Below are 25,448 nucleotides of genomic sequence, written 5' to 3'. Positions count from 1 at the left end.
GAAATGGTAGAGCCTGCACTTGAAATGTAAGGCCATCGGATATTACAGCTTTCCTTACTAATGTCCTCCAGAGTTTTAGAGAATAAGTTGTACCCATCACCAAGATTTTGTGAAAAAATTTTTCATGTAGGCTTCTTGGTGACTTGCTAATTATAGTCTTATGTTTTTCATTCAGAAAATATTTGTAGAGCACTTACTATGTACCGGGCACTATGATAATTAAATGTTGCTAATAAAAGGTCCCAGCAGAAACCATATGGTATTTCCCATGTAAATTCCTTTTTCAGCCTTACTCTTTCACAGAAGTAGTCCTAAATAAGGACTACAAGTCAGCTCCCAAATTGAATTGTATATTTGGGTTATTCTGGACACTTGTTAACATGCCTTTGTGACAAAATATTTTCCAGAGCAGATCAGGGCAAGTTCATGTTGTCCCCCAGAGGCCAGCCAGATCAAGAGCCGAGTCAGTAGCTAACTCCTGGTGCTCTTGAGGACATGGTTGAACCAAAAATTATATCCTGTGTGAACAATTAAGGTTTGAATTTTGCAGGTGTCTTTGTAAAATGCATTGTATCTCCTGACTCTGGAAACCATTCTTCCACCAGAGTGGACATGCTCAGATTCTGTGTGAGAGATACTAGTTCTAGATTCTTTATCCATGCTGCCTGTTGGGTTCTGAATCAGTCCCCACATGCTGCATCATGTATTCCATGGAGAATTTTTAGCAAGCAGGCTGAAATGTGCCTGATCATGTGGTGAAGGGGCATCAGTCTGAACACAGCTATGAAGTGACTTCTGGATGACTGGAGCTGGGTCCAGTCCAATCTGTCTTTTCATCGATGCCATGAGATTTTGCATAGGGAAACAGTTGATGCTAAAATTAGTGAGATTGTTGATATTCTTAGTGACAGAAATAGAAATCAATGAAGTGTGGTGTGGTGGAAACAGAAAAACCTGGCTTTGGTTCTGGCTTCCCCATTTACTAGCTTTGAGGTCAATGAACCTCTCTGAGCCTCCTTTCTCTTCTGTCAGACATGAATAGTAATTACTACTGACACAAAACAGGTGTTCCATAAATAGTAGGTGCTATTTTTATAATTAATAACTACATATATATGTGTTTATAGTCTGTTAATGCAAATATATATAAATGACCCAGCAAAATCCAGTTGAAATACACAACACCCAGGTAAAATGGAAGTAGATTAGGTAGACGGGTGTGGCTAAAATTCTCCTGTATATACTGAAGTCTGGGCTATGTAGGTGTTGTTAAAGATTGGATTCCAAGTGAGCAAAAGCTGTCATTTCCATTTTGTAGCAAGTATTTATGAGTGCCTCCTATATCCCTGGCATTGGGCACAGGAAGGTAGGAGCTTATTTATAGATGGTTCTGGAACTGATAAAACACTCCTTCACAAGAGAATTCAGGTGTCCAAGCGAGAGTAGGAGGACAGTTTTTTTTCAGCTAAGAAGCAGCAAGGGACCAGGTCCAATGCTCGGGGTGGAACCACAGCGACAGGAGCTCCTTTGGGAGCAGTAGGAGAGGATAAGGACCAGGATTTCAGTTTCCAACAGAAAAAAGAGGGAAGTTGGGTCTGCAGTGGGCCTGATAGGCAGGAAGTGTATGATGTATGTTGGTTGAACAAAGGGAAATTCTAGATTTCCAGGTAAATCCCTCAATAAGATTTGGCTAAACATGACCCTGAGGTTTAAACAAAGAAGCTGAGTAGTAGACGAGTTAAGTTCCGGGTCCAAATCCTGGCTCTGGTCTCACTGAATACATGTCTTTGGGTGAATCACATCACCTCTCCCAGCCTCCCGTTTCCTCATCCAGAAGAGTGTAGCTAAAAATATGTTTTCCATGAAAAGCCTGGCAATCTAAAAACTTGTTTGGTGTTGACAGTCACTACATTTAAATGCCCTCCATTTCCTTCAGCAGCACCCAAGACTGAGAATGCCAAGAGCCTTTGAAGGAAGTTTTGGACAATTTATGACTAAACTGTCTTCCTGGTGGAAAAATGGCAGAGAGAAGAGACTGGGAGCTCTTTGCATTATCTGTGCTGTAGAGTCTATAGGAATCTATATTGATACTGTACATTCTATAGGTTCCAGTTCTCCATTTTTTTTATTCAAATGTAATTCATATATTGCAACACTTAACGACCTTTTTAAAAGTGTACAATTCTGTGGGTTTTTTGTATATTCACCAGGTTGTGCAACCATCACCACTAATTCCAGATCCATTAGATTTTTAATACAATCTTTATTGTTAGTAAGATAATTCATCCTTATTTAAAAATAGACATTTTTTAACCTTCCAAAAGCATATATAGCAGAAAGCAAATGTTCTGTGAAAATGAGTAGCCCGTGTAGGTGGTTGGTCCCTCCAAGGTGCCCCTGATGGCACAGATGCTAGGTGTGCAGCGAGACAGCTGTCGTCCAGCCTCACCATCGCATGCCCACAGTGGTGCAGAGACTTGCAGGGTTAGAGAAGACACAGTGCCCCTCTGCCACGGGAATGGCCCTTCCCCGGTTGGGGATGGTGGTTGTCGGCTCACCGACCCGCCCTTTGGGGGCTCTCCTGGCGGCAGCTTACCCACCCTGTGGGCCCACCACCTCCTCTCCTGCTGCATCTACATCTGAGCATCGGAACCTGCCCTGCAGGTCCCTCCTTGCCAGGCCCAGTCCTGCTGTCTGACGGAGCAAGGGGCAGCGCAGCTCGCCTCCCTTGTCTCGTCTCTGACCAGCCTGCGTGGGGTATAGCTGGCCCTGACCTCTGCTTACACAACCAAGCCTTGGCCTGGCTTTCCATTTCTTGAGATACATTCAGTATGTAATTCCTCATTCCTCCCTGACCTGGAGCCTGTTGGACCCAATACTTAGAAAACCATGGAATTTCTCCAGCACAGTATGGTGGTCTCTATGGCAAAAACATTCTAGATGCGCTCCTCGTCACCCATAGAGCAGGAGCCACAGACCATGTAGTGCCATCATGCAGTTGACGGGCCTCGCCACATGGTAGGACTTTTGGGATAAGCATCCCTGCCTCTCAGTTGTTGGGCCAAGGGAGAGTTCATGAAGCCACCAGCACAGCGCTAGGCTCAGAGCGATCTAGCAACAAAATGGGTTTGTTCTTACCCTTAAACATTTGAAAGACTGAGAGGCTAGGCTAAGAAGTAATTAGATGCTCTGCACTTGGCATGTGACATATCTTAGTCCTAGAAAAACAAAAGAACTCCTTCCCTCTTTTGACATTTTTACATTTGCAGGGGTTTACTTTCTTTTGATTTATCCATAAATCTCTTTTTTTTCTCTCTCTCCCTCTCCTCATTTCTTTTACCCCTTATTCATTCCTGCATTTCTGTGAGAGTCTCCTGGGCGGCTCGTGGCTCACAATTCGAGACTTCCCTTTGCAGCTGGCTTTGGCCGTTATGGTTCTCATTGAACTCTCTGGGGCAATAGAGAGCCCTGTCTCCTGACCTTTTCTCTGTGATTAACTTCTCCTGCTACAGTGGTCTTAGCCACGGAGCCCTTCCTGATGTTTTCCAAGTATGTCTCCTTCCGGTAGACTGAGGAGGCACAAAAGGGCGGACCACTTAAGGCTTTGATGTTGACCTTTCCAGGTTTTCATCCAGGCCTTATCTTTGTAGCTCATGTGTTCATTTAGGTTGGGTTTGGGGGCTTGGGGCTCTGGAAGGCATCTCCCCCCAAGATCCAGGGTTACCCCAGGAAGCCACAGGGCCCACACTGAGAAGGGCACTGTCCCCTGTCCCCCCCCCCCTTCACACTTCAGCTGTAGTGATAGACATGTGTTGCATTAGCAAACCATCTCCAGTGCCCGACCCCGTGTACTTCCCACTGGCCCACAGTTGCGAGCTCTATATGCTGGCTCTCGACGGCACACATGGAAGCTGGGCGATCTATGCCTCCTCCCCCAACTAGAATTGCTCTTGTCCTCTTATGGGTCCTCATCCCAGGCTATTGCTCATAAATCAGGGAGGGCTGGGTAGAAACCAGGCGCAAAGTTAAATACCTTTTCCCCTAAGAAAATTGTAAGTAACTCACGGCATTTGTACCCCTTCTGCTTTTCAAGCCGTATTTTCTGCCTCTCACCAGCTGTGACCTTTGTCGAGTCACTTAACCTGTTTGAGCCATAGATGCCTCTGTAAATTATGGAGCTCGGCCTTTCAAGACTGCTGCCACGATGGAATGAGGTCACCTCAGGTCCGCCCCACAGCACCTTGTATGTTTCCTTTGCTTCTGTTCACACACATACACTAAGACGCTTATTTCGCGTCTGCTGTTAGCTGTAAGCTCCGAACAGGCAGGGACCGGAATTGTTTTCTCTGTCCTCTATCCCCAGCCCAACGTGTTGCCTGACACACAGTCATATTTGCTGGTTGCCCCACCAGCATATGGAAGACACGGAGCACATAATAAATATACCATAAGATGTTCGTTTTCTCATTCCCCTCCCCAGTTGCCTTTTTCAAATTCAGGCTCCTGAATAGTTGATTTTTCTCTATGGACACCATGAAGCCTGTTATAATCCTGTTTCCCTCTTTGGGTGTTGGCAGCTGGAGCGCTCAGAGCCAAATTTGTGGCCCTCCCAGAAGGTGTGCAAAAAAACCTCACAGCACACAACCGGGGCACCAATTCACCCCGGCTTGCGTTTTTTTCCCTTTGCCCCTATTTCTTTTCCTGCTTTTATTGCTGTATTAAATTGCTTTAAATCTTATTTAGAACAAAAAAATACCAGTTCATTTAAGCTAGTAAGGCAAACAGTTTTCTATGAAGTATCAACTTGCTGTTTTCTTTTTCAGTTACAGTTGTCAAATAACTGGGTTTTTTTTTTTCTTAAGTTAACATAATGGTTAAGAGAATATTAAGCAAGAGTAGTATAAGAGACTTTGAAGTAGAAGGATTTGAGCTCGAATCACCATTAACTGTGACCATGGGCAGGTTTCTGGGAATCCTTTTTTTAATCTATAAAATGGATGGTATAAATAGGATTATTTGGGGATTAAATGAGATAAGGTGGCTAAAGCCTGCTGCATGGCCCTTGGTGTCTGGTGCACACTCTGTGTAGCAGCTCCGCTGTCGCTGTTCTTCCGTGCTCGGCACGTGGTAGACTCTGCAAACAGGAAACCCTTCAGTTCTCCTGTGACTGACAATCTAGAATAACCGTGCAAATGAACATGTGCTTTATGCCAAATGGGCAACCCACACAAAAGCCTCTAAAAAGGGAAGTGTTCACAACCACTGGGGTTCCGTGAGAAGTGGTGCTCGGATGGGCAACAGAGATTCAATAGGACTTGAAGGAGGAGGGGTTGGGGCCCAGGGACACTGTCTGAGGAAGGGCTCAGAGACAAATTTAGGACAAGAGGATTCCTATGGCGAGGGGAGGCGGGGAGCTGGGTGCTTGGACATGATGTGACGGGGCCTGTGACTTGGCACAGCTGCTGGCCGGCCCTCAGAAAGCAGATTAGGGACGACCTCATCTCTTTTCCCTCCTCCTTCTGCCAGCTGGGCTTCTGGGAAACAGTCTGCTCGTTTTGGCTCAGCAGAATGGACTTGGGTTCTAGTCTGTTCTGCCATTGACGAGTTGTATGACCTGCATGACCTTCATTTCTTCATCTGTACAGTGCTGGTAGCAATAGTGCCTACCTCTTGCTGTTGTCGTGAGGGTCCACTGAGAAAATGCCTGTTGAGCCCTTAGCCCAGGGCTGTCCCTTGTCCGGTGTGCAGTAGACAGTGGCTGCTGGGACCGACTCCCTGTGCACAGCAGCCAGGATATTGGCCTGTACGCCACCCATCTGGTCACCCTCGGTGAGACCAGAACCATGATTATGAGTGCTTTCTGACAAGATGTGCTGTGAGGTCTTTGTTGGTGCTCTTTCTCCCACCTCCTGTCCTTTAACCTCTACCCATGCCAAGCCTCCTTATTTCAGAGCAGAATCTGAAAGTGTAGGACAAGCTGTGTTTATACTTTTGTTTCTTTTCCCAAAAAAAGAAAGAAAAGCTCAAATGAAGAAGACTTCTTTCAGAGTTTCCTTTCCTTTAAAAGTAGTGAACTGAGGAAACTTAGGGGCTCCCCTTTGCCAGTCGGGATATGTGATTAAGGAGGTGTGTGCCTCTGAGAGGTGGAGTGGGTCCTGCAATGTGTGAACTGTAATGCTGACTGTGCATTTTTATGGGGGAAAGAAAAGCAACACAGTGGACCTTCCAAGTCCCTGGGCAGCTCTTAGCTAATTCCTTTCTGGGGTCAAAGAGGTGTTGCTCACCTGGGGGTGGGGGCCCTCCCACCTCTCCGCAGGTCCTCCCCCGCTCCTCCCCCTTTGTCCTGGGAAGCTGTGTTTTATGTATTTGAGCAGCCTGTGTTCTTTTATTTCACCTGACTCTTTTCCAATTAGTAGCCACTCACCTCAGGGGAACATAATTAAGAGGGCTCTAGTTGTCTGGGGAAAGGAATTAAACAAATTGTGAATGTGCAGTAATAATGAACGGGGCTGCAAGACCATTAATAAGTCTGCGGGAGCCACATTCATGAGGGGAATGAGCTCGTGTGTAGAACTTACCTGTAAGAAAGTTCTCTACGTCGCGGGCCTGAGTTCGTAGGAGGAGTGGGTGAGTAGCCCCCTTGGTGTACCAGCATGTCTTTTGGCTTAAGTACCGAGCGTGTGCCATGGGCACAGCCTTCTGACAGCCCTGGGTTTGAATTACAGCGTCCCTATTTACTAGCTGTGTGACCTTGGGCAAGTTACTTCACCTTTCTGAGCCTGTTTCCTAGTCTGAAAATGTGGATAATAGCCCTACCTTGCAGAGTTGTCTTGAAAATTATGTGTAAATAACGTATAAAAGCAGCTGGGTTATAGTAGCTCGATAAATATTATAATGCTTCTTTCCCCTTAATAGGATTCAAATTAAACATACCTTTCAGGTAAAGGTCATTATGTTGTCACTACCTTGACAACAGCAACAGACCCTCTTTCCTTCACAGGGAGGAAGGAAGGAAGAACAGTTTTTACTCTTCCAGAATATAACTGATGAAGTCAGATAGTGCAATAATTCCCCGAGAACAAGGGCCTAATAGGGATATGCTCTATTCTGCTCCTCAGAGATGCACAGTGGCATCCCATAGTTGCTGTCGGCCACAGGGCAGTTGTGACACAGTTGTCGTGGCCCGCCTATATATGAACTTGGTCATAGCTGTTAATATGACCACCGCTTTAATTATGTGCACTATTGGTGCCACACGTGTTGTGTCCAATTGCCATTTAAAATGTCTCCAAAAGCTCACTGGGAATCAGCATTGAAATGTAAAGTCACTGTGAATGCTGAAAGGCCCCCAGAGCAGAGAAGCATGGTGTTCGTTTGCTATTAGTTAAACAGATATTTGCGTTGCTGTGTACTTGAGAAGCAACAAACAGGTTCTTTGGGGGACCTAATAAAGGACAGTAGCGTCTAGAGGAAGTTGGATTATGTCTTGTTACTGAGATACCCTTGGAAAAATACGCACATTGATGACTGAATCACAAAATGATGCAGAGTGGTCGAACTCCGAATGTTGAAGGAGTGTTTTAGGAATAGTTTAAACAAACGTATTTTGCTGTATTTTCCTTTTAAGGTATGCTCAAGAGTGATAAGTGGTTTTTAAATTTTGTCATTCTAAGTGGTGAGGAAGTAACAAATTACAGTTTACTTGTGGACTTTACATTCTTGGTGGTATATAAAACCAAGAGTAAAGTTGCCTTCCAAAGAAAGTGTTAAGCAACCTACTGAACTCAGCGAGTAGAACAGTGACAAAAGTGTGCTTGGTGTCAGCGGCCCACGTGGCGGACGGTGCATAGCAAGCCCCTCACACTCATAATGGAGTCTCGACTATCCTCACCAGGGCTTTGCCAGGTGTCCTTCCGAACCAGGGCAGGAATAAGAAACCATCCTTTGGGTGCTAAGAGAATGCGTCCAGTGGGACCAGCCATGTCAGGGCCTTGGAGGGAACTCATCTGGACATGGTGAGTTACTGAGCCTACCGTGTGCTGTTCCTGTAACAGGCACTTCGTGGGTTATCTCCAACCCTTGCAACAGTCCTGAAAGATTTCCAGTGGGACAGGTCCTGCCCTTTTAGAAAGCACCTTGCCAAAAAATAACTAAAGATGTAGAAGGGAGGGAGGAAGGGAGGGAGGGAGGGAGGGAGGGAGGAAGAAAGGAAAGGAAAGGAAAGGAAAGGAAAGGAAAGAAAAACCCAAAAGAACAACAACCCAGCCCTCTTGATTTAGTAATTCCATGATTGGGAATTCATGCCCATGAAGTTGTTCATTTTCATTATTGCATGACTTACAGTGAAAAGTTAGAAGCAACTTAATGTCTAACTCTGGAAATAGGGTGCAATAAATTAAGGCACATCCATACCTGCTGGAATATTGCACAGTCTTTAATCACAAAAATTGTAGTCTAATATGAGAGATGCTAATGTGGCCAATGAACAAACAGTAAAATATGTATGCAGTATCTAATTTCAAAGATACAAATATGTTTGTTAACGTGGGCCAATATTGGATGAGAAAAGTGTGAAAATAAAAGTAGCGTTAAGGTGATGTGATCCCCCCTCCTGCAAATTTCTCTTTACAACAAAGAGCCAAAGAAAAGAGGTTTCCAGAGGAAACAAGTCAGTAGCTGCAATAACTATTGAGGTTTACTGAGAATAGAAATTTTCAGAACACACCTAGAATTACCCAGTTACATATTTGCTACATTGAGATGTAAAGGAGACTCTGGGTTTCCTTTTTTCCCCCATTTTCCTCTCCCCACTTGGAATTTGTAATTAGTGTCTTTGCAGAGCAAAAATGCAGTCAATTCAGGGAGGTATTTGAGGCTTTGTAAGCAAATGATGACAGTGTAAAAGGTATTTGTCTAAATTTGCATTTATACAAAACATGGAGCTGCTGTGATTTCAGAGTAAATGTGCTTTCAATATTTTCTAAATACAGAGCTGTTGCAGCCCTAACAATACTTGGCTACGAAATTGCACTTCTGTGATAGGCCATAATTACTCTTTGGGAAATTATTGGGCTTTAAAAAAATGCCTACCTAATGATACCTGAAGGGTGAGGCCCACTTTGTCCCATTTTGCATCTGTAGTCACTTCTGCAAGACTCCTTTTCCTCTCTTTTCAGAGTATCATTGATTTTTATTGCAGGACAAAAGGCATGGCATTAAAACCTACATATTTAAAATTCTAGAAAACATTTCTTTTTCAGGTAAGAGCCTTTAGTTATACAGAGACTTTTGCAGTATTTATTTTCACCTTTTTCTCACAGTTGTTTGAATGGTCTTTTTCTGTACATTAACTCATTTGCTGGAATTTCAGTTCTGAAATTCTAATTAAAACATAGCGCCCTTTGTCATTTGCATGATTAAACGTAGGAGCTGGAAAAGTTGATAAGATTTGGTTAAATATTATGGATTGGAGTTTTTCTCCCTTCGATGTGTTAGGCTGTGCTTCTGGACAAATTAATAAGTGGCCATTTTTCTGGAATTCTGCACTCTTCCTGCTTCCTTTCATTACATTAGGCAAGGTTCCACTAGATGAGACATTTGCAGTCTTAAGACTTCCTGCCAGGGTTCAGACTTTGTATTTTTGACATTGAAGCTGTCGTGTTCCTGAAGCTACTTAATTAGAAACACATTCATTTCAGTGTACACTGGAAAAAGCTTGGACAGAAGAGCCCAGCACACTGGGAAGTTTGCGCATTCGTGTAGCTGGCAGCTAAACTAATGGTTTACAGTTTAAGCAAAAAAAATATCAGAGGGCATTTCCTTGCCCCTAGAAGCGAAGAGAAGCTGAATGTGCACAGCAGATACCTTTTTTAAAAAGGGAGAGAGGAAGAAGAAGAAAGCAAAGACAAGACAACTCCACTTTCACTGCAGTTGTGTGTATAATTCTTTCTTTGGCTATTATCAAATACAAAAGTCTTCTAGAAGAATAGTTCCCAAACTGTGCTGCTAATATTCAAGTGTGTTTTACAGGCTCCCAAGATATATCACTGCTGAGCTCTGTAGTAAGGAGGACATTTTATATTCTGGGGAAGGATTTTTGCTTGAAGAATTTTATTTGTTGAATGGTGATGAGGGAATTGTGCCCTCTCTTATTTTTAAATGTTTGAGCAATTTTAAAATGCACATCTGATGTTTAAAAAACCTTCATTCCCTATCCAGTGCTTTCAGGATAAAGCCTAAACTCCTTAGTATTCAAGTGAAAGCACATCTCTGCGTTCTCCCTTCTTACCTCTCTGGTTTCCCCAACCCTGTTCCCAAGAAAAGCCACCTTTGTAGATCCACTCGCAGTCTCCTGGCTGCCCCAGAGGAAAGGTGCCTGGTCACCTTGATCAGAGCCAGGTATCTCTGCTCTAGGCTCACAAAATACTCTTGCACCTTTCATAGGATGTGTTACATATTGGAGAGACATGGGGAAAAGCTGCCCATTCGATCTCTTCCTCCTGCTTCTTGACCTCTCTGTCCTACCGTCCCCAAGAAACACACTGATGGGAGGTGGGCCCAGGGATTTTAGGTTCAGTGTTATGAAGTCAGCGTGGCCCAGAAGAAGAAACCCCAGAGTCCTCCCAGGTTGGTTGTTTCCTTTGTTTTATGGCATTAGAGAAGGGACTTAAGCTCTGTGGGGCTATTCTCTCCTCTGTAAAATGGGGATAATGCCTGCCTTGTGCCATTGTTGTGTGGATTAGGAAAGATGAATTTGAAGTTCCCCGTATAATGCTTAGCCCATTTATTATTGGTAAGTAGCATCATAAATGATAATTTGTGTAAACACGTTTGCGCGTGCGCGCGCTCTCTCTCTCTCTCTCTCCCTTCCCCTCCCCTGAAACCAAAGGAAATCAGTCCATAATGCCCAGGTTTTAAGAGCTTTGGAGTTGGGTTCTCTGCTCCTGCTCAGTCACTGACTTAGGGAACCAATTCCTCCCTGTGAATGAAGCAGTTGAAAGGGGCTTTGTGAATTGTGGTGTCATTGGATGGCATGTGTGCGGTTGGCGGGGGAAAGCTTGCTCAAAGTTCCCCGTGTGCTTAGGTCAGTCAGAATGGATGGTTAGATCACATCTCTGGATGGCAGAAGGAAACAGCAAATAAAAAGAAAAATCATTCTTCGCTGAAACACATCATGCCTTCCACTCAACCTTGTTAACTGCTTTTTCTGTTGTAATTGTGGCGATAATAGTTTCCATTTGTGCCAGAAACTATACTAATCACTTGATGTGTGTTCTCTCTCGTTCTGATCACGAGCTGCCAGTTTGATTCCAGTATCCCATTTTAAAGATAAGGCAACTGAGGCTGTGTAGTCACAGAGCTGCTACTGAGGGATTAACGCCAAGGTCGGTGCTCTTCCCTCCACCCAAGCTGCTTCTCATGCTGCCCACATTTTGAAATTCTTCAGAAGTTTCTAGGCTTGGGAACAAAATGTCACATTAGGATTTTTGTTGTGAAAGGAAATGTAACTGTGCATACGTTTATTAAAACAGTTTTTCTCCAAATAGTGAACCATCTGTAATTTTCTGTCGGAAGCAACAGACATTAAAGCAGCTGTGTGTCTCTGTTTCTCTTCACAGTGCTCCCATGCCCTACCTCATAGGAATCCATTTAAGTTTAATGGAGGTAAGTTGGCGCCTTTCCTCCCCAGATCTCTCTACTTGCGGCTTTGTTTTGCTCTGTGGCAGTGGAAAAGACACAGTCTCTGGATTCACAGCTCTGCACATGGGAGCATGTCGAAGCAACACTTCACGCACAGCCCCCTCCCAGGTGCACAGAGCTGAGCATTCAGCGGAGACCCTTTCCACTGGGCTCTGGTTTCCAGTGTTTTTCCACTTTGCTTGGAGATTGTCAATTTTCATGGGTGAGGGAGTGAGGTTCAAAGAGGCAGGAGGAAGGGGTTCTTCAAGGGTTTGAACGAGGGAAGGGAACTTGCTTGCTTTTCAAAATGATATTTATTCTAAATCACTATAACAGTATTACGTTTTTCGTTGTAGAGAATGTGGTATAAGGAAGTATAAAGAAGAAAGTTAAAATTATCCCCAGTACCATTATTCCAGATTGAACTACTGTTAGCATTTCATTATTCTTCCTCCTAGTCTATATTCTATGAATATATGTTTTGTATGAATGTGCATAACTGATGTGTGTGTGTATATAATTTTACGTCTGTTTCACTTAACATTATGGCATGGGATTTCTACATGTTTTTAATCCACTCTCAGTAATAATAATTTTTAATTTGTTGCCTGTCATTCCAGTGTTTGGATATACCACAACTTAACCATTTTCCTATTATTGTTGGGCACTTAGGTTGTTTATCATTCTTCACCATCATAAATAGCATTTCAGTGAACATCTTTATGCATATGGCTTTCTCTGCGTTTTGACTTATTTCCTTAGCACAGAACCCCCAAAGTAGAAATGCTTGGTCAAAGCTCTGAATCTGATGCCAGATTGCTTTCTGCGTGGCTGTACCAATTAGATAGCAGTTCTTTTAAAGGACTTTTCTGTGCTTTTGTAAGTGCCATTGGTTCGTAGACATGAACCTTAAGCTTTTCCCTCCTCAAGAGAGAGCTTAAATTTGTACTAGAGCAAAACGGGGTGGGAGGTGGGGGGCTTGCCTGTTTTGCACAGGAGATACGCTCTCAGAGGGAAAATCTAGAGCCATGTCCGTCTGTGATGATGCTTTGCATGTCTTAAAGGAAGTGCTACTTCTCTTCTTCTGTTCCCTTCACTTCACGTCGACGAGGACCACCTGCTTCTTCACTAACTGTTGCACACTGTGCTATTGTGCTTACGAAAATGAAACAAGTTGGTTATCGAAAAACCTGTTTGTTTGACATTGAGAATCTTGATCAAAATAGACCACAGAAATCTGCTCAAATTTCTAATTTGACAGGACGGCCATGTGGCTCCTACATTCTGTTAACAGTTCCTCCTTGTCATCACCCAGCCCTGAGCACATACAGTACACAGTTTATGGACTATCTTGGATGGTGTATTTAGATCAGATTGAAGAGATTTCTTCTGTGTTTTACCTTTGTTTGTCAAGTTTAGGGGTGTATTCAAAGCTCCTGTGTGAGAAATTAAAAGTGAATCCTTTCTCATCGACCTTTCATGCCAGTTGTTGCAGAGTTTGAAACACGAATCTAAAGACCATTTGGTCTGTCAGAGTCCACAGCTCTTTCCTGCCCCTCCTCCTGCCTTCCAGACTGTTCCAGCACAGGCTTTTTCAGACTCCTTTTCATGTGCCTTTACCTTCAGCATTGTCCACGTTTCTAGTCTCAGCTCGCTTTTCTTCTCCACATGCCCTCTAGTCATCTCGCGTAAGGCCTTTTGCTTCAGCTACCACGGTAATGGCAGTGACTCTCGGCTGTGATTCTAACACTGGCGTCCCTTTCTGTGAACTTCAGATGCAAAGTTTCAAGTGCCAGTTGACTGTCACCTAATGTACTACAGATGGCTCCAACTCAGACTTCCCCAAACAATGCATTATCTACACACACACACACACACACACACACACACACACACACAGCCTTCCCGTGTTCCGGATCCCTGTGAGTGGCACCACTGCCTGCAAAGGCACCGAAAAAAAAAAGCTGAGTGCTCCTCTTCCTCATTCTTTCTCTCTAAGTAGTCACCACATCTCTGACCCATCTTTCACCCTGTTCCTTCCTCACTGCCTTCATTGACCTTTTTCTTTGCTCTCTTGGATTCTTGTGAAGCCTTACTCATTCATTTGATAAGCAAAATGAAGGCCTCTGTGCTCTAATAAACCTTTGCCAGCCTGTGGAGGGATAAGATGGAGATAAAATTCATGGCATAGTCCCGACGTTTGGTGGAGTACCTTCTGCTTGGTCCCATACCTCTGCGGCCCACCTCTCTCTGCCCTCACCATGTTCTGCTCGGTCTCCACTGCTGTCACGCCTCGTGTCCTCTCACTATCCTGCGCTCTCAGTGATTTCTAAACACACCTACTGCCCACCGCGGCTAAGCCTGCCCTTCTCTAGCTCTTCCCAGAAGTCCCCCGGTTGTCATCTTTCACTTCCTGTCCCTCTTGCTCTGGATGATAGTTGTCTGCTTCTCTGTCCTCTCTGTCACCTCTAGGAGTATGAGTTCTTAGAGAACAAACATTGTGCTTCATTCGTGGGTGTTCTCAGCACCTAGCAGGACGCCGAACAGGTGCTTTCTGAAAAGAAGGATTGAAAATCCTTCCAAAGGATTGGTACACTGGAATTCGTAACACATTTAGGGCCTCCAGTAGGCATCACTGTTTCCAGGGAACCCAGCACTATAATTTTACTTAAAGATAGAGTAATTTTTTTTTTTTTACTTTTTATATGATTATAAGGAATTTTTGAAAAGGTCTTTGGTAGTAAAACATTCAGTGCAAAATATACCTAAATTTTGGAGCTAAAATCCGAGACAGTTGCATTTAGGTGAATGGGTGCAAGTCTACTCTCCTCAGCCTCTGAAGGGTTTTAAGTGAGAAGGTTCAGGAAGCACCAGGCAAGATAAATCTTAGACCTGTTTGAAGTTGGGGAGAGGTTTGCCATATTGAGCTCCAGTGTGGTCAGCACTAAAAGAAAAACAGAAATAGTCGTCGCCCCGTTCTTGAGGCCAGCTAAGCCGCTTTCCAGACAAAGTCATGTTTCCTGGGTGTGTTGGGCAGCCACAAACTACCCAATCACGGAATTAAGTCTGTCTCCTCGAGTGAATTTCAGCTCAGCCTCCATGTGCTCTCGTCATTCCTTTTGATTGGGTTTATCTGGTTCTATTATACCCTTCGAGGCAGAGAAATGGTTTCCTGAGATTTCTTCCAGGAACTATGGGCTGTAATGCTTGGGGAGGAGCTCCTATACCTGGGGCCAAAGGAAAGCTCTTTAAGGAAGGGGCTCGGGAAGGCCCATCCCCTCTCGCACACTAGTTTTCTTACTGGCAATTCAGCAAAAGGCTTATTTTTGACTGTCTTGTTATTTTTTCTTGAAAGCTATAGGCACCTTATTATGCCTTTGCATATGTGCCAGAATTTTTTAAACTTCAAATGAATGTGGCAGATGTTCATAAAAGTTTAGAAAAAGCTACCATAGGAAGACTTTTTAACCATTTTTATGACACTCAAATTTGTTGCACAAAAGGAAATATAAATTATAACCTAGTGTTCTCATTTGAAAAAAGGTTATTTTGGGGAAAGACCTCATTCTGGTCTTCTCCTCTACCAGGGTGCCCTTGCTGTGTGTTAAATGGTAACCTCGTCTCCTTAAAGAGTCTGCCTTCCTTCTAAAGTGACAAGTTTATAGTTGATCGTGATTACCCCTCCTTCTGCCTTTTTATATTCTTTCTCTCATTTAAGCAAACATTAATTTGAGGCTAGTGGTAAGTTAGCAGGATAGCCAAGGCTATTGGCATAGACCTAGTTTCTTCTTGGAGAGAATGATCTTGTTAGCTGGCAGCTAGGAAGTACCGAAACGTGGCCAGATTACACAGTGGCTGTTTCCTTTCATTCTCTCAACCTCAGTTCAGTTCAGGAGACGTTCCTGCTGCCCCTCTTCTGTGCCATGTCTGGCAGCAGGTGCCAGGTCACATCTGGTCGATGGTGCTTCTCCTATTTGATAAATGAAGACTTTCCTTTCCAAGCCTCACAAACAATGCTTTGTGCCTGGGCCACAGAGCGACATGAGGGATGAATGCAGGATATCATGTATGTATTGTTCCTGGTGGCAGAATGCTCAGGAAGGAGGAAGGAAAGGCGATAGCCCTGGCGCAGTTCCAGACAGAGGCTCAGGTTAGCCTGTAGATGCTGCTCCAGCAGTACACGGAGGCAGTGAAGTATAATGGTTAGAATGTGGGCTCTGGATGCTGGCTCCCCTACTTCCTGCTTATGCCATCTTGGGAACGGTAATTGACCTCTTAACCTCTGTCATCTTATGTATCAAGTGAGGGCAATGGCAGTATCTCCCTCAGAGGACTGGTGGAGGATCCAGTAAGATAATGCTAATTGGGTGCCTCGCACAGTGCCTGGCACACAGAGTTCAACAGAGATCAACAACCATTGCTGTTTTTATTTCCTCAATACCCTTAAAGCCATTTACATTGTTAAGTTGATGGCTTTGAATTCTCTTTCAGAGACACTTAAGTTACCAGGCTCCTCATCCTCATCACCTGGGGAAGGAAAGTGTCAACAAAACTGGTTTGTGCTCGCCCTGTTGCCTCCTGGTTTGCAGTGCTAGAGAGACTATGTCAGGGACAAGAGCAGCACTTCTGTAGAATTTGAATGCACTGTCAGTCCCTTGCTGGACCACTCCCCTGCTGTAGGAATTGCAGGCATGACACTTTGTCTCTCTGTATCTTACTTTCTTCATCTGTAATAGGGGTTAGTACCCATCTTTTAGGATTGTGGTAAGGATTAAATAAGGGAGTCCTGTATGTGTCCAGCATGTCCCAGGGCCTGGCCTGTGGTAAGCATGCAGTCTACATCCCCTTCTACAAGAGTGTTTCGAGAGCCTTCTGCGTACCCAGGCACTGCATCATGTGAGGAGTTCTGTATGAAATGGCGAATGTCACATAATCCTTGCCTTTACACGGTTTTGTCTGGAGCAGATGCAGACAAATGGAAAGTAATTGCAGTGAATTTGGGATGCCATGGGTCTGGTAGGGCAGACACCACATCTAGCCTTGAGGGCTGTGCTTCTGAGAGGAAGGGACCACCTAAACTGAAACCAGGGAAACCGGGAACGGCATCAACAAAGACTTAAAATGAACACTATGGAGTTTTCCAGAAAGTATGAGTAGTTCAGTATCTGACAGGAGCACAGAGCTGAAGGGAGAGAGGAGAGCTGAGGTAGGCAGGCAAGGGCCAGGCCATCCAGGGCCTTGTAAGCCTTGTTAAAGAGTTTGAACTTTATAGGGCAATGGAGAGCCATTGAAGTGTGTAAATAGGGGAGGGACATGGTTAGGCCTTCTCCTTCTGGGCCATTAGAAACACAGTCCTTGCATATAAAATGCTTGGAAACTGCTTAACCATGTTAATAAAGTAAATTGATATTTATAAAGATCAAGGTAATTCTTAAGTAAATTACACACCACGACCATATATATATAATTCAGATGTGTTAGCATCCCAAGCCCAAGCTTCTGAATGGCTGCCTTGCTACCGTGCCGTGGCAGAGGTGTTTGTGGTGATGACTTTCTTCAAGGGTTTAAGCACCGCTTTTACTAGATTTTGTCTTTTCCTCCCTGTTTCCAAGTACTTTTTATGAATTAGATATTCTTTCTGCAGCCCAGTTGAGGAATATAAATTTAAATTGTGTACTAAGTGATAGTTCAGGTGGTAAGAACAGGGGGAGCGAGACCCAGAAACCAGACTCACAGGCCCCTCGCCACCTCTCCCAGCACTGCAATGTCAAGAGGCATGTGTTAGGTACACGAGGGCGAGCGGCCAAGTTCACAGCATCCCTTTCTCTTTCGCACCGACCTTTACCTGGGGAGGCTCGTCGGGAGCTCCTTGGAGCCTGGTTTTGCAGATGCACCAGGTGCTTGGCGCAGCACTGGCCACCACATCCAGGGACCCAGTCAGACTCCTTTTGGTCTGTGGGAGCCAGAGGCAGCATTTGTGTCTGCAGTGGGGCTCCTGGTGTAACTGGCGGGTTTTCACACAAAATCACAGGATTTACTTATTTACAGAAAAGAAAAATAACCCTTTTTCCTTTGCATCTCAAAGAACCTGAATTTCTGTCAAATGAGTTGGCACAATTTTAACTCGTTTTTTCTTTTCACTTTTCCCTCGGCATAGAAAGTCTTTAATCCTTTGTTCGCTTTTTTATATATATATATGAATTTATTTTTACACCATTTCATAGTGGAGAAGAGTGTTTCCTGTTTACCGTTGTGCCATTCTGCTTCTTCGCAGGACTCCGCAGGTAGATGGTAATAAGATGTAGTTCACACTTGTTGATGCTGAGATTGATGCAAAACTCTGAGCCGTAATTATATTCAGATGTAAGTGGTGACTTGTATATGTATCCTCGCAGGAATTGAGAAATTCCACGTGAGATTTATTTGTTAGTGCTAAGTAATCCCGTTCTTGCTTTATAAGAAGGTGATACTTTCATGAAAAATTCCACCTGGTAGTTTTAGTCACAGGCTCCCGGGGAGAGCTTTGGCAAGAAGGGGAGAGGGTTGGGACGCCTTCTGAATCCTTACACAGTACCAGACGCTGTGCCAGGTACTTTACCCATTTTCATCTTCCAGCATTCCTCTGAATCTCCCTGCCAGGTCAGGGGGGTATCCATATTTGCAAATTGGGGAAGCTGAGGCTCAGGTAAAGTAAGTTCTGTCGAGTCCCTCTGCTGCGACGGGTTTGTGAGCACCCAGCGCCTCTGCTCTGTGCACCGTCTCATCAGGCCTCGCCCTGTCCCTGTGCTGGGCAGAGGCCCCAGCTTTGCCTGAGCTTTTCCTTCTCAGGGCAGCCCCCACACCACGCACTGGGGATTGTGGTGAGGGGATCAGGGAGGCGCGTGTGGCAGCCTCACGTGCCTCCAGAGAAGAGATCTGAGGACACTTGTATCTAGGGCTGGGTTACTTAGCCTCTCCACGACTTCATTCTCTCCTCAGTAAAATTAAGATTATATTATCTATCTCAAGGAGTGGTGAGGTTTTAGTGATACAATGATGTGAAGAGCTTTTTAAAAACACCATACCAGACATTATTCTTTGCAGTGAGGAGCAAAGTTTAGATCACTTGCTGGCGCTTGCTTTATCATATAAAGAAGAAAGGAGTTGGACAGTAGCTTGGTTTTGCTGGAATTTCCTTAGCATACTATTTGTTATCACGCAGAGTATCACATGTGAGTCTCTGTCACATGCACAGCGTTCAGAGTGACAGTTCAGCAGCTCTGTTCAACTTAGGGCCTGAAGGAGCTCCTGCATTTCGCCTGTTGGGTTTCCCCTGGAAGCGCTCTCCTCCTCGCATGGCATCTACTTTTAAAATGAGTGTGATTCTTAAATGTCACTTATCCTAATGTTGGAATTAGTTAATATAAAACAATTTAAAGCTCTAGTAGTAATTTATGTAATCAAAGGAAACAAGTACTTCTGGCTGATTTAAGTATCTCTTGCAGTCAGTACATTTTCAGTCTAATTTGTTGTGACTGGAATGTTCTCTTGTGAGATGAGATAAGCCTCTGTTATAGATTAGAAAAACTGAGTAATTTATGAGGGAGAATCCCAGTAGAAAATGTGAAACCATCATTGATGCTCTTGTTTGCCAATTTTCCTATCATCACTTAGCCAGTCATTATATGTAAGCTCCGCTTAGCAATGTGAAAACTGACTTCAAAGAAAATTTAGTTTATAAACTGTTACTAAGAGAAGCTTGAACTAATCAAAATCCTGTCAGATTAAGAAAAGGAGCAGCACGCGGGGAGGCTGTGTAGCAGAGTGGAAAGAACTCTTGGGCTCTTGAGTTAGGTGGCCTTGGATTCAAATTCTAGCCCGAGTTAATGTCTAGTTAAAGTCAAGGTGACTTAAAACAAGCTCCTTTGTTGAACCAAGAGGTCAGTTTGGCAAGGGGGGTGTGGGGGTATTATTGCTTCACATAGTTAGACTACTCTGTACAAAAGGATTCTTGTGTTATCTTCCTAAGAGATGCCTATTCAAGGGGTCCTGGGTGGCTCAGTCGGTTAAGCGTCTGACTCTTGATTTTGGTTTTATGGTCTCAGGATCCTGAGATCGAGCTTGCACTCAGCGGGGAGTCTGCTTAAGGATTCTCTCTCTCTCTCTCCCTCTGCCCCTCCCTGCCCCTTGCTCTCGTGCTCTCACTCTCTCTCTAAAATAAATAAATAAATCTTTTTTAAAAAAGAGAGAGAGATGCCTATTGGAAATACTTTATGATATCAACCATGGAACGAGGGTCTACCAGTATACATGGCACTTGAGCCATACCATTTCTCATTGTCACCCTGTGAGGGGAGTGTAGATTTTGCAGAGGGGATGTTATGGTTTCTCTTTGAGCCTCAGACACCCCGCTTTTACATGGGTAGATTCCCCACTTCATAGGAGTTTTTAATGAGGAATAAATGAGGGAATTGGTACCTGACACATGGTAGGCGCCAAATAAATGGAAGTGACTGTACATATATCAATATTATATAGTTAAAAGACATCTACCTGAGATTGACTTTCCCCTCTTTCTCAGCCTCCTTCTGTATTTTTTAGTGAGTGACTTTTTCTAAATTGACATTAACTCAAAGGAACTTTTAACTGAGCACAGCCGCATGGGACTGGTGACTTCTTTTCATAAAGTCCTTGCAAGTGATTAGGGGCGGGGTCATTGTGGGAGCCCAGAGACCAGCAGTGTGATGATTGAAGAGCCATACCCTTGGCCTAGGCAGATCCCACTTGGAATCCGGGCGCATGTGGTTTTGTTTAACACCATGCTCCGCAGACTCATGGTCCGGGTTTGTGACCATCAGGCATTTGTTGTTGATAGGTGAGGTCACCACAGTAGGGGTGTTTGTCAACCAAATTAAACTTCCTCTTAATGACCTAAAAGAATTGATTCGGAAGGCCTTTAAATGGGCCATGGCAATGTGTAAGCAGGCTGAAGTCGGGTATTTTCTGCACAGATTATCGCATGTTATTGTTTTGTTTCTTGGGGGAAGATATGGATGGACCATGGGCTTTTCGGGCAGGCGGTGAGTCGAAGTTTGAATCCCAGCTCCAACATTTGTCTGTGTGGGGTGCAGGTGAGTCCCTGAACTCCTGTGCGTGTGTGCCTTACCATCTGTGAAATGGGGCACCTGCCTTCAAGTGATGACGGTTAGAAATAATGTGACTAGAATTCCATGTGCATTAGTTGACCTTCACTCAATGGTAGAGATTATTGTTAATAAAGTATTTCCACTAGGCATCTCTGAAGAAGATAGCTTAGTAATAATTCTGTACAAAATGGTCAAACTCTGATGTAGTAACCGTACCTTTTTTTTTTCCCCTGCTAAACTGATTTCTCCATAAACTGCTTTCTGTACTAAACTTAAACACCCATAGAGAAAAGTATGACTAAAATTGGAGTCTGTAAACCTCTCTTTACATATTGTTTGATTCTCAGCTGATTTCAAAATGAATTTAAAGTTGAGTATTTAAGATCTATGCCATATAGGCTACAAGAGGAGTGAGTTTTTCCTTAGCCTTTGGATTCAGACATTAATGACCTGAGCCCTGGCCTTTGCAGGTAGAGTGGGGCCACCATTGTTATGTTTGTTAGAAATAAAGGCATTGAATCAGGGCTTTTCCTAAGGTTGATCAACAGTGGCACTAAAGTTTGCTTTTGTGTTTGGAAGTTATCAGTATCCCACAGAGTGGTTTATGTGTCCTGCCTAAAATCGTTCCCTCCATAAACCCAAATATCTGACAAAAACTAAGAGCTGCAGGCTGGGGCTGCCTAGGGTTCTGGACATGTCTTTAACCAAATATAATATCTGTTAAACCTTGGCATCAATTGCTTTTTAATGATTTACTGGTAATAAATTTATATCCTGCCTCTTCAGCTTTTTATTGCAAATATTTTGTACTGACCGAATGGGTTAAATTATGAAGCTTGATAAGTACATATGCACATTACCCATCCCTAGCTTTAAAAGAAAAAAAAGGAAGAAAAAGATAGCTATGAGTTTGGAAGTCATCCCAATTTTTAAAAATAAGAGAATTTGGACATTTTGGCATATGGGGCTTTTTAAATGAAATTTCATGGAACTGAAAACAGTCAATTTTAGGTTTCCAAAAATTGTTTTGATTTTCATTGGTATAAATTTGCTGCACATGGTTTTAGGGAAGTTCTGAGAGATGCATTTGGGACTTCGGGGTTGATTTTTTTTTTTTTTTTTTGAGATTTGTGATTTATTTTTAAAAGGTGATTTTTTTCCCCCCCAGCTCAAAGTATAAATCGGAGGAGACAGAGTTCCATTTCTAGGACAGCTTTTTTGTAATGACATCGTTAAGCATTGCCAAACAACTGGACTTGGGGCTGAATTATTGAGCATCATTTCAGCACCGTTTGGACACTGCACGGCAGACTCCTCTTCTCCCATCTCGGAGTTAGAATCTTGAGGCCAAGTGATTTGGGCCATTCCATTAGCAGCAGCTGCTGGTGATAAGCACCGCAAGAGTCACCTGTGTAGGGTCAGGCTTATTGCACATCAAGGTTCGGCAGTGTCGGAAGAGAGGGAAGATGCCCAGGAGGGGGCTCCAGGCCACCTGCTGTGTGAGGATCAAAGGGTTGAAAGGTCAGAGGGCGCAGCTCCCTTAACCATATCTGTCTGTGCAATAGCTATTTCAGATTGTAAATCTTGGCGATTTCATTAAGTCCTCCTGGCTGCTACTGGGGCATTGAAATAATAAAATTTTATATCTGTTGCCCTTCCTGCCTCTGGCAGCCAGGCTGATACATTCTCTGCAAAATGGGGCGTCTTTATGAAAACCTTTCCTGGAATGATCAGAGCAGCCCTAATGAAGCTTCAGGTTGGGAAGTTGGGGTTCACAGAACCTCATCCTCTGGAATAGTTAAAAAAAAATGCACACAAACCATTTAGCAGCCTTTGTGATTTATGTAACACCTCTTTTCTGAAAAGCAGGTCACCAAAATATTACGTATTGCTAAATGCTTAATCTTACACATAGGAGGAAAGGTGTGCTTTCTCGGTGCTGCTGCTTTATTAAATAGCCCGTTCTGATGACGCCAGGGTCCATCTTGGGCCGCCCCAAGTCACTCTACAGATATTACTTCCCACTCGGCAGACCTTTTGGGTGTTTTTAGAGACATGTCTCCTGAATATGATTTTCCAAACACTTTTCCTAGATCTTAAAGTTGTTATGGACCTTTAGGGCTCCTTGGCTCTTGGGCAAGACAAATCACAGTAATGGCTGCCCCTTTACTGCCCATATGTTTAAGACCCCCTGTAGTTTGTTTGAAAAGTTAAGAGATTTTCACAGTGAAGGTGCCATTTCTGAAATTTAAAGTGTTCCTTTTCACCCGGAGATAAGTTCACTCTGATTAAGTCCGTAATTCTCACTAAGCCATGTTTATGGGGGCAATAAACAATGTTTCAGCGTGCTTGTTAAATTGGGTTTCCAACCTCTCCACTCTTTAAAAATTGACATTTCAAATAAAAGGCAGGTGGAGATGGGAGTTCGGGGTTTCTGTGCTTAGTGATGAATGAATGATGGCAAGTGGCAGTTGTGTGGGAGGAATGAGGCCCTATTTTATGGAGGGTGACCCCAAACCATTTTGGGACTAGGGAATCGACATCCCCTTATACCCCCAGTGCAACTCTTAAATTCAAGTTTCACCGTTTCAAATTGGATGGATACTGTTTCTGAAATCCTGCCAGCCACATTACACACATTATTTAATTTTCACAACAAGCCTGTGCCCCGGTAGTGGTGGCCCTGTTTTACAGATGATGAAAATTGGGCACAGGGAGGTTAAGTAACTTGTCCAAAATCATATAGCTAATAATTACAGGACCAGAATTGAAACCGAGTCATTTCATTGTGTGAAGTATTTCGTTAGTGTATACAAAAGAAAAATATGGTACTGGTCCAGGTTTAGGGTCTGTTTGTTGTTCTGTGTCTAGCCTCTGGTAAGTCTATCCAGAGGTTACAAAATAAATCTGTGATCTAGTCACTGTCCTTAATATTTGCTAAGCTGGAAAAGTAGAGGGGCTACACAGACAGGAGAAGGAGACCACCAGTTTTCAGGGTCGGGCAGTCCCAAACTCGGGTCCTAGCTCTGTTGTTACATGGGGACCTGGTGCAAGCGCTTCAGTCTTCTCTTCTGTAAAATGGGAATAATAATGCCTGTTGTGTGAGGTTGCTTTGAGGATCAGATGAAATAATGTATTTTAAAATAATAGCATTTAAAAACCCTGCAGTACTTTATAGATGACATTAGTGTTATTGCAATATCTGTGAAGATGGTAAGATTAAAATGGTTATTTTAAAGGAAAAGTGACAGAGATACATGAAACAGTTGGAAACATCACTAAATAGGTGGGGTTTTTTTTGTTTTTTGGGGGTTTTTTTGAGGGCCCAATCCTATATGGTCCGCTGTGCTTGGCACTTAGGACTTCAAGAAGGCAACTTGCCGTGGGGCAGGAGTAATTAGTAAGGTTTTACAGAAGAGCATGTCTGGGTGGGGTGGAGGTAATCACGGTGACCTAGGTCTGGGCCATCTTCACATCTCCCCAAGAGCTCCGCCGCTTCATCTCTCACTTGTGCTTTACAACAGACCTTCCTCAACTTCTTGTTGGTCGCACGTGAGGAAGCTGAGTCTCCAGCATGGGGAAGGTGCTTCAGTTTGAGGCAAAACACCACCACCACAGGGGTGGACCTGGATGGTGAGCGGCCAGGAGAGCTGGCAGAACCGGGCTCTCGCGGAGGCCGTTGGCACTGACTGATGTGCCGTGTAGCTGGCCCGCTCGGAAACACAGACCCTACTTAAGCTTTCATCTTCTCAACAGTCCTGCAGGTAAGGACGGTGGCTCCCATCTCATAGAGAAGGCAGCTGATGCCTGAGAAGGTAAAGCTCCTTGCGTGAAACTACCTGGCTAGTGAGTGAAAGAGCCAGGACACCAGCCTTGGGATTTTCTGACCTTGGGCCCTGGATCATCCAGCAGAGGGAATCAAGCAAGTTCCGTGTGAATGGAGATGTTCTCGTCCACCGTACATTCCTGTGCCTTTTCTTCGGCCAGTTGGTTATAGTTGACCCCACCGCTCCCTCTCTGTGCCCTCCCCATAAGGAGGCTGAGCGAGGACTTCTTCAGTTCAGAGATCACATTTTATTATCTGGCTGGCTGTCCTTAAAACCTAGACACAAGACTGACTGAGTGGGTGAATGAATGAATGAATGTCCCATAGATGGACGGTCAGGAAAGGAAAAATAGCCCATCGGAGAAATAACTCCATGCTGACCTGCGTTGAAAATCCCTGGACTTGTTAATGAGAGTCAGTGCTTATTACCTTGTGAGGAGTGGATTTGGCCTGACCTGTGAGGGGCTTGCACCACTTCCCTCCCTTGTCAAGCTTCTGTTTCTGTTTAAAGCACACTGGGAAATTCCAGCGGTGTTTTCAGGGGTCCTCTGAACTGTCGGGCTTAGATTTTTAATTTTGCGGAGCAGGAAGGAGCAAATCAGTGACTTCTGGCTCCAAAGAAAAACCACTACGTTTATCAACTGCTTGGCAGCTCGGTGACCTTTGGGGCCTGAGGAAGGGAAGGAAAATGTCACTCTTCCCTCTGCGTGTATCCAAGATTTCAGGAGGGAATACAGAGTTTAGAATACCTGAAGATTTGCCTTTCCTCTTCTTGTCCTTTCCACTTTTCCTCTTATTTCTCTTTCCTTTCTTCCCAG

General features: G+C 44.0%; 1 protein-coding gene across 5 annotated transcripts in view; it reads left to right on the top strand.

The window, feature by feature from the left end:
- DENND1A (DENN domain containing 1A) overlaps positions 1 to 25,448 on the top strand; it is a 489,670-nt gene that overhangs the window by 275,861 nt on the left and 188,361 nt on the right. For all 5 annotated transcript variants that reach the window (XM_040631857.1, XM_040631858.1, XM_040631855.1 and 2 more), the window contains one exon: positions 11,619 to 11,664. In XM_040631857.1, the coding sequence (XP_040487791.1) occupies positions 11,619 to 11,664 (46 nt within the window). The remainder of the gene's footprint in view (positions 1 to 11,618; positions 11,665 to 25,448) is intronic.

This window comes from Ursus maritimus, unplaced genomic scaffold, assembly GCF_017311325.1.
Source record: "Ursus maritimus isolate PB19 unplaced genomic scaffold, ASM1731132v1 scaffold_17, whole genome shotgun sequence".
In the NCBI taxonomy this organism is placed as follows: Eukaryota; Metazoa; Chordata; class Mammalia; order Carnivora; family Ursidae; genus Ursus; species Ursus maritimus.
The sequence above is the reverse complement of the archived record's forward strand: the minus strand, read 5'-3'. Positions and strand labels throughout refer to the sequence as shown.